Genomic DNA, 15,681 nt, shown 5'->3' on the forward strand with positions numbered 1-15,681 from the left:
ACATAGCTCTGCCACTGCTCGCGAGGCCTATACATGGTTGGATGCAAACACCAAAACACTTTGAATACTACGCATTGGCTATGAAGGGCCGGTCGATTCACAACCATGCAATATGCTCATACCTGGATGGAGAGCAACCATCGCGTCCATCAATTTGATCCAGAAGAGAAAAAACCGACTAACCCCAATTGGTGCAAGTTAATTATGAGAGAAAATCGACTTGCCCAAATTATGTTTTCACACAACTTGTTCCAAGCCAGTCTCGGATAAAAAAAAGTGCAAGAGTGACGGATGCAGCTATTCTGAACCCGGGGTCAGATGAGTCAGGGGTGAACAGTAAAATCGTTTTAAATAGAAAATGCTCAGATGAGCCCGGATATGAGCAGTAAAATCATTTTAAATAGTAGAAAACATAAAAAATCAAAATCAAAATTACTTGTGGTGCAAGCTGCTCAAGGGTGTGGTGCTTGTGTGAAATTTGGGGAAGTTTGGACATTGAAGGAGCTCGTGGGAAAAAAGACAATTTTCAGATGTCTGAGAAACTTTTGAAAACAACACTATTTGCATCTGAATTTGTCTCTTTTGCCGCGAGCTCTTCGAATGTCCAAACACCCTTAAATTTTGCATGGACACCACGCGTTGGAGCATCTTAGGCAATCCATTTTCTAGCCACAATTTACTCTTCCCGTACATCCAACCATTGGTTTTGTTATGAGATCCTCTGTTATACCATTAGAAAAAATAATTATGAGACGTTCTTTCAGCTCAACCCCCACACGAGCTACTCATCTAGGGTTTCCCCCTCTCCTGCCAGCGCCGCCACCGATCTGTCTTGTCTCCTACGGCCCTACAATAGAGGTGCGGTGGATCCCAACCCTTGCCGATGGGGGGGCTTCTGGTTCATTTTTCCAGTGTTCTTTTGAGTTTGTTTAGGTCTTCTGTCAGGAAGACAAGACGACGACGATGACTCCCTGAAGTTAGAATAAGATTCTCCTGCCTAGCCCTTGTTCTAACAATGCATCTAGCACCATCGGATGGCGCGTGGAGGTTTGTCTCCGTCGAATTTCACGGAATTCGGTCGACATTTGTTTTCGATGGATCCAATTGGATTCGGTCTTCATTCGTCTGTGTTCATATCTCCTCAGGTTGGATTCTTTTGATCTATGTGTTTCTTTATTGGTGACAGTTGTTGTTTTGGTGCATTGGTCTTATTGGGCCTTAGCACGACAACTTTCCAACTGTCTACTACAATAAGGTTTGCCCGGCTCCGGTGGAAGAGGGGCAATGACGGTGGCAATGCCGCCGGCTCGCTCCAGTGCTTGTAGTCGTCTCTAGGTGGTCTACGGATCTGGCTGTAATTTTTACTTTTGATGTTCTTTGTATTATTTTGACAGATGATGAATAGATCGGAAGTTCTTGTGGCAAAAAAATCCAGTGTTATAGCCCAAAGTAAATCATGCAGGGTTCATGTTCTTTACCCCTTTGTCCCAACTGCCCAAACAAGACCTCGACAGTTAAGGAACTCTCTGAACCTACCCAAAGACATCCCTGCAATCGTCTCTGCAGCAGACCATGATGCAGATCAAATGCAACAAACCGAAACACCTCGCCTTGATCTCCCGGCTCCCGCCAGCTCCGCGCCGGGTGAGACCAGATCCGGCACCTCCATCACGCGCTCTCTCTTCTCCTCCAGTTTTCTCCCCGTTCAACCGCCTGAGATGGCTCCCCACGCTCCGACGAAGACAGCGGCCGCCTCGGCCTCTCTGGCACCTCCTGCCGCCGTCGGCCACGCTCCGACGACGGAGGCCGCCCCGGCCTCGCTGGATCCTCCAGCCGCTGGGATGCCTCGTGCTGCCGGCGCCGTCCCCGCCCCCGCCCGTCTGCCACAGCCATCTTCGCACGGCCTGGCCGCGTCCTCCCTCGCCTCCCGCAAGGCCGACCTGACCGTGCGAGGACGGGTGGGCTCGCCCCTGCTGCCGTCCACGCGGAGGTCACCAACGCCTACCACGCCACCCGCTGTTGCGGTTGGAGGCGACGGTCACGTCTCCGACATGCGGGCTAGGAGGCTGTCGGCTGTTTCAAGCTCTTCTGACAGTTTGGGCATGGTGCGGCCTTCGTGGAGCTCCCTCGACGAGGATGCTGATGACCACGACGAAGATGGCGTTGAGCTTGCCCCGCAGAAGCCACAGGCTCCCAAGTGCTCTAGCGAGGTGAGCGCGCTGCCGAACCGGGCTGCTTCGACTACTCCAGCCTCGTCCGCTGCTGCTCTGGCTGCCGTTGCCCTCGCCTCCCGGAAGGCCGACCCGACCATTGGTGGCTGTAGGACTTGCGCTCATCGCCTCCCATGGCCTGTGGCAGTGACCAATCAGGCATCCCTGCCCGCCATTCCTGACGAGATGACGCCAGAGAAGTTGGAGTCTCCTCTGTTTGTTCCATCTTCAGTGTCTGCTTGCAAGGGCCTCTCTGCCGCCGCTGCCACTCTTGAAGACGAGGCGGGCTGGGAGCATGTTGGTCGGGGGCGCCGGTCCGACGGAGGCACTCCCCTCGAGCCGTTGCGGGAAGGGCTCGAGCGTGGCCTCGCCTTCAAGCGTTGGGCTCGAGGAAGATGCTATCGTTGCCTTGTGCGTGGCCACCAAGTGAGTGCATGCCATGGACCATTCAGATGCATTCGTTGTCGTCGCCCTGGTCATAGGAGAGATTCTGTTGTGCTCGCTCTCCGGTTGCTCTAGATCGCTCTCCAGTTGCTCGAGATTGCTCTCCAGTCGCTCGCGTTGGCTCTTCGGTCACTCGCGCTCCATGCCAGCCGAGCCGCTCCCCGTCCGTCCAGGCTTGTACTTCGCTGACTAGGAGTTGGGCAGAGGTCGTGGGCCGTTCGTCGTTGCGTGTGTCGGTGCCGCCAAGGTCCCAATATGGGTGTTGTAAGGATTCCAATGTTAGTGTCTTTTTGGACTCTACTTTTGAATCCCAGCTTGCCTTGCTTCGTACGGAGCTCCTTCAAAAGATTGAGTTGTTTCGCACTGAGCTTCACGACGCACTTGCCAAACTTGAGGTTGTGTCGGTTGTGCCTTTGTTGCCTGAGCTCCCGATTGGTTCCATTGAGGAGGCTGAATGCCTCTTCGGAGATTTTTCTCCTCGTGCTCTACATGTGACGCCGTCTTCCCCGGTGAGTGGGGTCACCTCCGAGGTTGTGGCTCCAGTTATGCAGATTATGCCTGAGTTGCAGGAGCTTTGTGGGGAATCATCTATGGTGTTACCGATGGAGCTGGGCTCATTGGAGTCCTTGGTGGTGGCCATGACACCCTCGCTACCTTAGTCGCCCGCCTTTGCGAACAATGGAGACTTGGTTGGTTCTATCACTGCCTCATCTATGGCCATTGGGCATGTGGCGTCTTTGAGTGGAGAGGTTGATGAGACATGTGTGTTGGCACCTAACTCTGAGCAAGTGGAGACGCCTGAGTCCATCGTGTCAGTGATACCTGTGACTGATGATGTTGAGGCGGTTGGTACATTGGCGCCCGATCCTTCTGAGCCCAACCAACAGCTCGCCCGTGTGGAGCGTGGAGGCTCCGATGTTGCGGGCACCCACTCGCACGTGATTGTTGGGCAGGTTTCTATGCGTGACAAGGTCAATGAGATTCTCTTTCAGATAGAGCTTCACAGCTTGCTCAAACGTTTGGAGAGGATGAGCCCTGGATCTGGCAAGGCGATTGTGGAGGAGGCTCTCACGAGCAAAGGAAAGAAGAGTGGCGTCATAGAAAAGGCGTCCGCAACTACTTGATGGATGGTTATCAGTCTATTGGGTTGTCCTTATGGCTTGACTTGTCTTCGTTGATTTGGGTGTGTCCGTGATCTTCGGCCGAGTTACTCTTGTTAAGGTGTCTTTGCGATGTATTGGTGGTCGTTAGGTGTTGGGTTTGGTTGTCAGGTTCGAAGCCCTGAGAGTAGTCTACGTGTGGTTGGCCTGTATCGGTTTTCGCCCGGTTTTCCATTAATTAACTGGGCAATTCTCTTCTGCTTAATTAATCGATGAGGCAAATCTTTTGCCTCCGTTTCGAAAAAAACACCTCTCGTGAAAGAACGGCACAGTTCCTTTCAACATCCCGTTTGACCTGTCCACCATTTTTCCTTCCTTCTTGAGACAGGAAAGGGCGGGCCGGGGCGGGTCAAACGCAGTGTTCACCGAACAAGAGAGGGAGATGTGTCTCGCACTCTGATGGGAACGAACAGTGACCCCGGATGCGGCTCGGATGGCCGAGCCCGGTTACGTCGCCGCTCCTGGCGATCATGCACAGTCCGCGCCAACGACGCAGGCAACAGCGCCAGTGATGGGCAGGACCGGTGGTTGATGAGAACACGTAAGCCAAGCCTGGCCGGGACGGGAGGAGGAAGGCAAGGCCAGGCCCGACGACACCGGAGGGTGGCCGCCATAAATGAGGGTGGCCGCTGCTGCTCTCGCACTAGTCGGTCCTCTGCCACACGGGCGCGGCCGGCTCGGATTTTGGCGCAGGCTGCGACGAGGGGTGCTCCAAAAAACACACTGGCAAGGGCAGGGCAGAGGTCCTGCGCTGGGACTGGGAGTGTGGGGGCGATCGAGCGTCGCAGAGGCAGACGCGGAGTGCTCATAAATGCGTCTGCGGTGGAGTGGCCAGGACGGCGAGCATTTGGCCGGCGTGAATCGTGATTGAACGGGGCGACGGGCAGGGACGGGATCGGTGGAGGCTTTTGTTTTGGGCTACGAGCCCCGTGATGAGACCCTCCGCGTCTCGTCTCCGTTTTGTCCCGTCGGCATCGGCGGGGCTGGCTCCGTCGTCGTCGGTCGCCGTGCACCGGCTTCGTGACCCGCGAGATCGGCGATGCAGCCCGTCCCGTCCTCGGCGGATGTCACGCGTGGGGTAGTAAATGAACAGGAAGCTCTTGTCTTTTCACCGCAGCTGGAGCCTGGAGGAGCTTGCTCGGGGAACGCTCCACTCGCCGTTTTGTATGGGTTGGGGGCGGAAAGACTGGCGCCGTTTGGGTGCATGGAATTCAGGTTAAGATTGAACCTCTTTCTTATTTTTTTACTACTCCTTAGAGAGAGAGAGAGAGAGAGAGAGAGAGAGAGAGAGTACCAGATCGCAGAGTGGTGTTTGCCAGTTAGCGAAACCGAGCACTTAAATAACGTGTTTAAGCCTAAGGTTGATGGCAGCATGGCCTCGGACGATAGAGCTACGACAACAGAAACACGAACGTGACTTGATCAAATCATGCATATCTCTCTAAGTACAAATGAAAAGAACTAATCAATCGATTAGTTTGCCGTCGCAGGCAGGCCTGCTAGGAACACGTTTTAGACTGCTTCCTCGTTGCTCACTTGGGAACTAGTGAAGAACAGTTCCTTCATACACACATGCTCCCCGACACAACAAATACAAATGCTCTTCGATCCTCCTTTTCTCCAATCGCTATATATAAGAGCCTCCTCCAACCCTTCGAGGCATCACCGTGCAGCAGCAGCAGCACAATCACTAGCACTTTCCCTAGAGATTAAGCACACCCGATTCAGTGAGAATCAGCGCTCGCTCGCGTTCAAATGGCGGCAAAGTTCTTCCTCCTTGCCCTTCTGGCTCTGTCGTTTTCCCGTGCCCGTGCCTCGGACCCGAGCCAGCTCCAGGATTTCTGTGTCGCTGACAGGACATCCCAAGGTATGTAACCACACATGCAACGCATGTGATACTTGTGTGGTGAAACGTTTGTGTTAATTATCGGTGCCAATGCATAGTTGTTAACTCTTTATAATCTTGTATATGTACGTGCAGTTTTTGTCAATGGATTTGCATGCAAGGACCCGAAGACTGCCGTGGTAGAAGACTTTCACTTCTCGGGCCTTCACATGGCCGGGAACGCGAGCAACAAGCAAGGCTCCGCTGTGACGGCGGTTAATGTGGCGCATATTGCTGGGCTCAACACTTTGGGCATCTCCTTGGCTCGGGTTGATTATGCTCAATATGGTCAAAACCCACCCCACATCCACCCCCGTGCATCCGAGATTTTGACGGTGGTGGAAGGCTCGCTCTATGTTGGTTTCGTCACGTCAAACCCCGACAATAAGTTATTCTCAAAAGTTCTTAACAAAGGGGATGTTTTTGTGTTTCCGCAAGGGCTAATTCACTTTCAATACAACTGTGGAACCAAAGAAGCTATAGCCATTGCAGCGCTGAGCAGCAAGAACCCTGGAGTGATCACCATAGCCAATGCGGTGTTTGCATCCAAGCCCTCCATCTCAGATGATATCGTTGCCAAAGCCTTTCAGGTGGACAAGAAGATTGTTGAGCATATCCAAGCTCAATTCTAGACACACATCCGGTGATATGTTTATTTGACTCATTTGTCGTTTGATTAAAGATCATGTTTGTGTGTTTCCTTATAATGTATTTCCATTGTATGATTTATGTTAATCAAGCTTTTGTGGAAGAAAAGCAATTATGTACTCAATTGTCTTAATGATTATCATTTTGCTACTCTCCACTATCTTAAAAATATTATAAAGGGGAGTTTGTGGCCATCCTCGCCACAATGGTGATACTTCCCCTCCTTGATTTTCTTGCCCTAAGCAACCTTGGTTATGTAACATACGTTGAGATTATTTATCCACCTTTTTCATGAGACAGACTTTTGGATTAATTGGTTGGAGTATGAATTGAATACTACATGCCCTGTCTCCTTTTATCAGGATTACACTAAGGCATGGGCAAAGATTATAGTAGATATTTTGTCAGAATTAAGGGAAAGCAGCGAACATCGAGAATTTGTTTGCTTGGATGGCAGACAAAACTTCATACATAATCAATCAGCCATCTCCCACTTGTCATATTTTGATACTCCCTCTGTAAAGAAGTATAAGAGTGTTTAGATCACTACTTTAATGATCTAAATGCTCTTATAAAAGTTTACAAAGGGAGTAGATCACAAATGCATCCCGCAAGACATAGTAGCAACGAGTTATGGTACTCTTGCCCAAAAAGAATTGCTGAAATATGATCATTGGAGAAGCATTGGCACATATATATTTCCACAGAACATTGAAGGTTCAACTTAAATTGCCAGTACATCCGCCTCTGCTTGAGAGCAAGCGGCCAGAAAACATCGCATGGCACATTCTCATGTAGAGACTGAAGCAAAGAAAAATCTTGAACCGAACAAACACTCCTTGCACACCAATTCCAATCTAGCAGTTACAAATATGGCACATCAGAATGGATACAAATACAAAATAATCAAAATGTGTGGTCCATACACATACGTCGCGACAGCTTGGCCCAGGTGGAGTGATCCATCTGTGCACGCCAAGGTCACGCAACTCACAGAAATACCAGGGTCAAAATGTCCTGTAGAAAAAGCTAGCCAGCCAATACATTGTCAAAAGAAAAGGAGGTCTTTCAGTTTTAGAGAGAACAGTCTCAGAACAGGCACCTGGTTAGCAACATTAACTATTGTCAGAGTGACGGGAAGTTTTAGCTTAGCCATGATACATCCACACACATGGTCCGCTGGAAATTAGACGAGCTAGCTACACTTTCACCTGTCCCAGAGCGCCCCAAAACAACTTAAGATACACCATAAAGATCACGTAAATGAAACCTGCATCGTAAATAGAAGGCAATCAACTGGAGAACTCGATAAAGTAGAGCAAGCTGTTGCAAACACAAGGCTGAAGTTACGGTACAATCAGTGCCCGGAATCCCGTTGCAACATCAATCGAGATCAGTTGACAAAACAGAATGATAAAACATAAATTATCAGGTATGATAAAACAGAATGATAAATTATCAGGAGTATTCGCACCAATACTGTGGTAAATCAAAGTACAATGGTAAAACATTCTTAATAGGGTAATATTTTATAGTGTCCAAGTGCATGTTGAAACAGTACTCTTAATGCTCCCCCAATAAATTTTGGAAAATTGTGTAACTATGAAGAACGTGATCCTGTGTTTCAGTCCCTATATCTGCTATACGAAGTGGATCGTGATCGCAAAAATATCAACAGCCACAATCCTTATTTTGAAGAGAAAAATGATACTTCCCTCCGTTCACAAATATAATATGTTTTGGATATTTCAATATGGACTACATACAGACTGAAATGAGTGAACAAACACAATAAGACGTGTCTATATACATCCAATTCAGAAAAGAGTTGGAACATCTTATATTTATGAATGGAGGGAGCAGTCCACATGAGGCAGAGAGATGCACTACATGCAATGATGCAAAAGAAATAAAAAATAAGCAAACGTACCTGATGAGCTGCTATTTACACAAGTTGTCTTATAACTTCCAGGGTGGGGCATACAAGATTAATCTGCCAGATAACTATTGGCAGTATATCGTCCGGTCTATCTGAGGAGGTATGGGTTTTATCTCAGTTCCAAGCTCCTGCTCAATCCGATACCTGTGCACAGCAAAAAAAGTCATGGCAGAAAAAAGGGGTGATAGGAAAAAGCTATAGCACTCCTGCAAATAATTGCATACAAGTTAAACCGATCCTCATAGGTGACCAGATTCACAGCCAGGCCAAGGTGGCCAAATCTCCCAGATCTACCAACCTGCAAGTGAAAAATACATTTTTCAATGCAATTTTAAACACAGAAACAAGTCGCCATCTTACCAATTTGCCATCGAAAATCACCATGGTAAAAAAATTGCTAATAGGATATAACATTACACTTCTGAACTCCTGATAGGCAAGATGTATTCATTTTCCGATTTCCATATATCTACTAAAATGAAAATGTCTTTCACATCATCTTAGTAGAGGATTATTCAGCTAACAACTATATGAATCATTAGAACTAGTCATAGCCTGAACACCAAAATATAAATGGCAATTCATTAAATTGCATACCCTGTGGAGATAGGTTTCAGCGGTCTTGGGGAAATCAAAATTGATGACAACATTAACAGCTTGGATATCTATTCCCCTTGTAAAAAGATCTGCAAAGGAAAAATACAAAAGGTTAGAAAAAGGAGACCAAATGACCCATCCAGCTTGATAAAAAAAGTCAAAACTAATAAATCATTAACCAGAATAATGATTAAATAATAATGAAAGAGCAGTGAAACTTCAAGTTTATTCTAAAAGCTAGTAGAATACTATTGATTTGTAAACCACATGCCAATTGTAAGGTCTACTGAATGTAATGTGAATTGACCAAGTCAGATACTAACTACATGTGCTGACTCTCCATGAGAAAAAACATTTCATAAACCTATTATTTCTTCACTGTAGAAACTGCATTGTATTTGGACCACAAGCAAGCAAGTTGTGGATAGCCTAAACTTCAATGCCAGTAAGGCAATAAATAAGGCCTACAGTTTGGAAAGGTATAGGGTACTAAATAAATAAATAAATAAATAAATAAATAGCCACAGAATAATGTCCTTCGGCCAAAAAAGAAAGGCAGCACCTAAGAAGGTAAAAGGTATAGTTCCATGCCTGTACACACAAGGTTCCCGCAGGCACCATTACGGAAATCATGGAATACTCTATTACGATGATCCTGCAGCATTTTAGCATGGATGTAGAAGCAAGAGTAACCAAGCTCTGTGATCTTCTTCGCCAGTAGTTCAACACGATTTACAGAGTTACAGAATATTATAGACTGATTAATTTGCAGCTGTATCGAGATGGAAATTGGAGAAATTAGTTACAGATTGCGACCAGTCACAAAACGTGACTAAAATGTAGGAATCAACTAAAAGATTTCATGGGAAAAACCTTGGAAAAAAGAGTGTTCAGACAATGGACTTTCTGCCTTTCTTCAACAAAGGCGTAGAACTGGGTAATTCCCTTCAGTGTAAGTTCGTCCATAAGATTAATAACATAGGGTTTAGGCAGATATTTGTCCTTGAAAGCCTTGACAGTCACAGGGAATGTTGCAGAGAACATTAGAATCTGTCGACTCGATGGAAGGTATCGAATTAAGTGCTCCACGGAAGGTTGGAACTCGGGAGAAAGAAGCTTGTCTGCCTACAGGAAAAACCAATATTTCTTGTAAGAACACGTTCTTATTAAAGGATAAATCTACAGCTGCACCACCAATTTAAATTAACCTTCTGAAGTTGTTTATTTCACGAATCCATACACCATATATAATAGTACAAAATGAGATTAAATATACTCCCACTGATCATATTTTTTCCATTTTCTATCTATGTGAGCTTTCTAAGAGTGTTTACCCAGGGAACTATAGTCGGGAAGCCTTTGATTATACAACATAAGTTGATCTGCCTTTGATCATAAGCCCCACAGGATTTTTTTTATTCAATATAAAAATAACTGGCTAGGCCCCTCTCATTAAAAACAGAGAGGAAGTTACCCTTAAACCCCTCTGGAAATCGCTTAGGCCCTTCACAAACGCTGCTTACCCAGCAAGTCCTCCCCACCAGGAAGCAAGCCCACACAGCGAGCAACTACCACCACTGGCTCTTGTGCGCGCAACCCTCACCTTCTATCTTGCTCACTCCCTCAAGACAGAACCGCGCACCAGCAAACACCTAGAGGCAGCGATCCGGACTTTCTGCTGTAGAGCATGCCACAAAGATTATGCATGGGCAGGTCACGTCAGCGTACCATGTCAAGTGTCACGAGGGAGTGACAAGACTACGCACCATTGCCTACTCACTAAATACTACAAATCCAAAGAGGCAAACCAGAACTAGACCCGCGGCTCTCCCCTGCGTCAGGCCAGTGCCACATCCCTTTCCCTCGTCGGCTCCATACTACGGCTTCGTGCTGCTTACCTTTGTGCTCGGCTGCTTCTAAAAGTTCATGCTGCCTCCTCCTTCCTTGATTCAACTTTGGTCTTTGACCAATCAATAGAGAAATAGATTCATATAGGTTGGAGCAGATTTAGAGGAAGGGGTGACAGAGACGACCTGGGAGATATCTGGACAGAGCAAACCCTCAAGAGAGCACACTCACGTCTTTCAGCAGTGCCTGGCAGGGAGCAAAGCTAAAAAGGGGCAAACTGTATCTTCTCATATGCACCTTAAATGGATAACTAAATTGGTCTTTGTAAAAAAAATCTCTAGGGCATGTAGGACAAATCACCAGGTGGACAACCAACTTAAGGGCACGATCAAATGCAGACCAAGTTAGGGTATATTATCAAAGGCCAACCCAACTTCAGGACATATTGTTTACGTCGATTCTCTCCGCGTAAAAAGGAAATTTCTTAAGCCAGTTAGTCTGGAATGGAGAAGTGATAATCTATCTCTGAACTAGCAACAAACAATTTAAAGGTGGAGAACGCATCTGCTGATATACATTCCTATTTCATTTTCCTTCTGTGAAATGCAGTGTTTGGTAAAATAGATAATAAAAGAAGCAGTGGTAGAATGCCATGCCAAAAAGGTTCTTTAGAAAAGGTCTTTGAAAGACAAAGTGTGTATTAATTTAAAACACAAGCAATGCCAACTACAACAAGCCTTCAAATACCTCATCCATAATAAGCATTGAACAGTCCTTCAGAATGCAAATGCCTTTCTTTGTAAGGTCCAAAACACGACCAGGCGTCCCCACAAGTAAATGCACAGGTTGATAAAGACGGACAATATCATCCTTTAGGCTTGTTCCTCCAGTAGTGACCATGACTTGAATCTTCAAGTGTTTCCCAAGTTCCTTGCAGACTTGTGATGTTTGTAAAGCCAATTCCCTCGTGGGGACCAAAATAACAACTGAATATAAGAAACAAATGGTAAGGGTGATATGATCATTTTGAATATGCTTATGTTTGATCGTTGCATAATTTGAGGAACTCCATGTACGTAATTTCACGAATTCCATGTGCAAAATAACAGTTACTAGTCCAGAAGAAACCTTGAATAGCATTTTTGTCTTGATCAATCTTCTCTAGCGCAGGTATACAAAATGCAGCAGTCTTGCCTGTTCCATTTTTTGCTCTTGCAAGAATGTCGCTGCCGGTTAATGCAATAGGAATGCTTTCTTCTTGGATAGGAGACGGTCTTTCAAATCCTTTCTCATATATGCCCATAAGAAGTTCACGCTTCAGAAAATAGTCTTCAAATTCATTTCCTTTAGTTGCAGTGACATCCTGTGTGGATAAAAAGAAGACACTAACTTAGCAGGAGAATGAGAACATAAGCAACAATAATAATGCTACAAGATAAGCTAAACTTGACATTTAACTCGTCCAACCAGGTATTTCGGAAAGAAGGTAGAGGAGTCTTGACAAGTTGAACACTCTAAAAGAGAACTTATTTTGCTACATGGATTGTGCTGTTGTGTGACTATTGAGGGCAAACCATATGATGAACTCAAATGCCGCATGATAGATTCAAATCTACAGCAAGATTTAGCAAATAATAACTATTAAATATGATGATTTTCCTTTGTGTTGAATCACTGTAGAACATAAAGTGGAACAGGGTAGCCTCCCAAGAATGATCAAGTAGGAGTGTACGACTGGCTTGTTCTCCAAACCAAGAACACTATCAGCATCATATGCCTTTTCCTTCCACGAGCAATACCGAATAGTAATCTTCTAATACTGATATCTGACTGCAATGTGCCTGGACATTAAAATTTATTATTGGAACCTACAACCTAGTTCTATTTCTAACTTATGACAACCAGAACATTAAAAGAAAACATGTAAAGCAAGACAATGGCTCATGCAAAAATATAACATTGCATGCCAAATCTTTATAAGAATGGGAGCAGCACTTGACAAGAAAAAAGAAAATATTAGCATAAAAAATACCTCGGTCTGGTAGCGTGTATCTGGAGGTGGAAGCTTCAATTGGGCCTTCCAGTCTTGCGGACTGCAAAAGTAGAACTTAATCCCTTACTAGCTACTACCAATATCTAGGATATATCATCTACGTTGGAAGAACAGTTCAACAGTGGTTCTTTTCTACTTAGGGGAACCATATTTGTGGACAACTATGTGAGGAACCTCCTGAAAATTTACATCCAGGATATTCACTTCAACAGGCCACTTTATATTTCCAACCACCAAATCACAAAATGCCACATCCGACTATTGTTTGGATGTGATGCAGGAAAAGAATGCAGGACTGTAGACACAAAGAGAAGAAAACATGAGATAGGACCTCATGTTTGGTTTCCTTCAAAATTCCTATGGAATGCCTCATTCCAGAAGAATTTCAAAGGAGTGTAGGATTGCAATTCCTGTTCCAAATGGTACCAAAGGAATTTTTCCTATATATAGAAATGATATCCTCTAAAATTCCAACATTTTCCCTCTGTTCCAAACAGGGACTTAGCATCGATCGAAGAAACTAATTAGACACATCAATCATCCGTGTGGCCGTCATCATGAACCACAAAATAGCCATTAATTCGCCCAATGCAGTAGCCCTACCACATATTCAGTACACAACATCCACAGCTACACATAGCCTCCAAAACATGCTCACGAGCACGTCCTGTTAGTTGCTCAGCACTTATCTGAAAACAGTCAATTAACACTGAACTACTCCAAGAGAATCCCAGAAGATGCCATGCTTGGCCCCACGGATTAATACAGAATGCCCAGGGGCAAGCGTCGTGTGTAACACTGTACACATAATTCATGCTTGGAGACTGTAATCACCTTATCCAGCAGCACTAGTCCACTAAAAACACAGAAACACTCACAGCCTTACAACCAAAAGTACACGAGTTTCACCCATGCTGCACTTTCAGGCTATCTAAACCCCGGGTCCTAACCAGTACTAGTACACAACTATTCCAAGTCAACGAATCAAATCAATACATGAGCATTTTGAACCAATACCAAGCAATAGGCAAAGCCTTTCCGCGCCTCTTTTACCTCAAATCGGCGTCATCGGCGGCAGCCGGCGCGTGGTGCTCGCTGGCTTTGGCGGCGCCCGCGGCGGCCTCGCTAGCGGTCTGATTCCGCCGAAGCCACTGCTGATGCTGAAGCTGCTGGTTGTGGTGCTGCGAGCGCTGCGACTGCCGCTCCATGTGCTGCTGCTGGTGCCCCTGCGCCTGCTGCTGCTGCTGATGCTGATGCTGCTGCGTCGGCGGCGGGCCACGGCCGTGGTAGTTAGGATTCCCGCCGCGGCCGTTGCCGATGCCGGGAGGGTACCTCGCCCGCTGATCCATCGCTTCAAGGAGCCCCGGACCTTCTCCGGAATCGAGCCAAAAATGGTTGTGCAGAGCGAAGACTCTTCGCTCGTCGGATAGATCCGGCCGGAATGCTATGATTTGGAGCGACGACTCGAGGGGCGTTGGTCGGTAGAATTGGGGAATTTGCGGGGGGCGATTTCCAAACTTTGTCCCTCCGTTCTGGCGAGGAGAGGGTGGGACAGGGTAGGATGACGGCGAATTGGGATTGGTGGAGAGCTAAAATTACGAGACTGACCTTGACAGTGCCCGGTCATTTACACGTTTTTTGTTGTTGACAATTTTCTTATATTTACACGTTTTTTTGTTGACATTTTTTCTTGTATTTACACGTTTCCCTTGCTTCTTTAGTTCTTTCGCATGCCTTTATTTTTACCTTTTCTGTGTTTAGTGCTGGTACTACTACATTGTAGGCTAAATTTCTCGGAACAAGGGGAAAGAAATGTAGATTATGGTCCATCAGAAATAGAAATAGGGTCGCATCGATGTTCAAAAAATTATTTTGAGCAAAAGGGTTTGCACCTGATTTCCATTAATAGAAATCATAAAGAGTTTCTCTACTAACTAAGGCCTCCATTGGTTTGCATGGATTTTGTAAGAATGCTAAAGGATAGGAATCTTATTCCTTCACATTTCAAAGAAAAGAAAAACTTAGCATAGACCTAGTGAAAGATAATCAAATCCTGAATCAAACGACATCTCTTTTCCTATAGGATCTGAGATGCATATTACCTCGCTTCCTATGGTTTTTTTATTCACATGATATTCCTATTGTATAAATCAAATGAGGCCTTTTTGAATTAAGGGAAAAACTGAAAGATAAATAACAACTAACAAAATAAACTATGTGTTAGCCAGAAGGTAATAACCGAGCGCTTTTGCTTCCCGGCAACGAAGCCAGAAAAGCTTCAAGACTTGCGAGGGGCACGGGGCTATGCAATTCGCGGTAAGTAGAGTATGTCGATTCCACAGGGAGTGGTGTTGCACAAGTAACTACCAACCCCACAGCTACGTCGTCACTTACGTGGCTACGTTCACACCTAGAGTGTTATCTGAAAATAGTATATTCGTTAGTTGCTAGCAGAAACAATAATAGTTTTGACAAAAAAAATAGTTTTTCCCGCAAAAAAAGATAATAGTTTTGACAAAACAACTATGTGGAGGTAAAAATATAAATAAAACAACAGATAGAATAAAGGAGCGTCGCTTGAGTAATAAGAGCGTTCTTGAGGTGTTTGTAGTCATCACTACCCGTACGTTCTACAAATACTGAGCGACTTTGCATGTTTCTCTTTGTGGGCGGAGCCGGTACAAATATGTGCATACACGCGGCAGCCGTGTATCACATACGCCACCATCCTTCTTCCCCACTCCGATTATCAAACAGTGATTAAGGGGGAAAGGGTCCCCGTGGACGCAACCAAAGTGGTCTCCATTTTACCCCTTGTTGCAACGATCCGGGACGAAGGGAGATAGGACCTATCACACCACCCACCTCCGCAACCAGGCGGATCGCCAACAGTAGCA

The 15,681-nt window shown here is 45.9% G+C and overlaps 2 protein-coding genes across 9 annotated transcripts; one reads left to right on the plus strand and one right to left on the minus strand.

Annotated features, from left to right (window-relative positions):
* The first annotated feature begins 5,569 nt into the window (after positions 1-5,569).
* Positions 5,570-6,331, plus strand: LOC119359701 (putative germin-like protein 2-1). Of its 2 annotated transcripts, XM_037625806.1 has the most exons (3): positions 5,570-5,681; positions 5,796-6,023; positions 6,135-6,331. In XM_037625806.1, the coding sequence occupies exons 1-3, from the start codon at positions 5,570-5,572 to the stop codon at positions 6,329-6,331; spliced, it is 537 nt and encodes a 178-aa protein (XP_037481703.1). The 2 variants fall into 2 exon arrangements, with proteins under 2 accessions (XP_037481703.1, XP_037481702.1); XM_037625805.1 differs by having other exon boundaries at positions 5,796-6,331.
* Positions 6,332-7,014: 683 nt separating this feature from the next.
* LOC119355751 (DEAD-box ATP-dependent RNA helicase 6-like) lies at positions 7,015-14,326 on the minus strand. Of its 7 annotated transcripts, none has more exons than XM_037622619.1 (12): positions 13,838-14,325; positions 12,764-12,824; positions 11,860-12,094; positions 11,479-11,717; positions 9,757-10,008; positions 9,475-9,655; positions 8,884-8,972; positions 8,511-8,584; positions 8,278-8,430; positions 7,450-7,617; positions 7,280-7,364; positions 7,015-7,204 (listed from the first exon to the last, which is right to left on the minus strand). In XM_037622619.1, the coding sequence occupies exons 1-9, from the start codon at positions 14,131-14,133 to the stop codon at positions 8,352-8,354; spliced, it is 1,506 nt and encodes a 501-aa protein (XP_037478516.1). In that variant the 5' UTR covers positions 14,134-14,325; the 3' UTR covers positions 7,015-7,204; positions 7,280-7,364; positions 7,450-7,617; positions 8,278-8,351. The 7 variants fall into 7 exon arrangements, with proteins under 7 accessions (XP_037478516.1, XP_037478515.1, XP_037478514.1 ...); XM_037622618.1 differs by having other exon boundaries at positions 7,280-7,376; XM_037622617.1 differs by having other exon boundaries at positions 7,015-7,364.
* Between the last annotated feature and the right edge of the window lie 1,355 nt (positions 14,327-15,681).

This window comes from Triticum dicoccoides, chromosome 2A (assembly GCF_002162155.2).
Source record: "Triticum dicoccoides isolate Atlit2015 ecotype Zavitan chromosome 2A, WEW_v2.0, whole genome shotgun sequence".
Lineage (NCBI taxonomy): Eukaryota > Viridiplantae > Streptophyta > Magnoliopsida > Poales > Poaceae > Triticum > Triticum dicoccoides.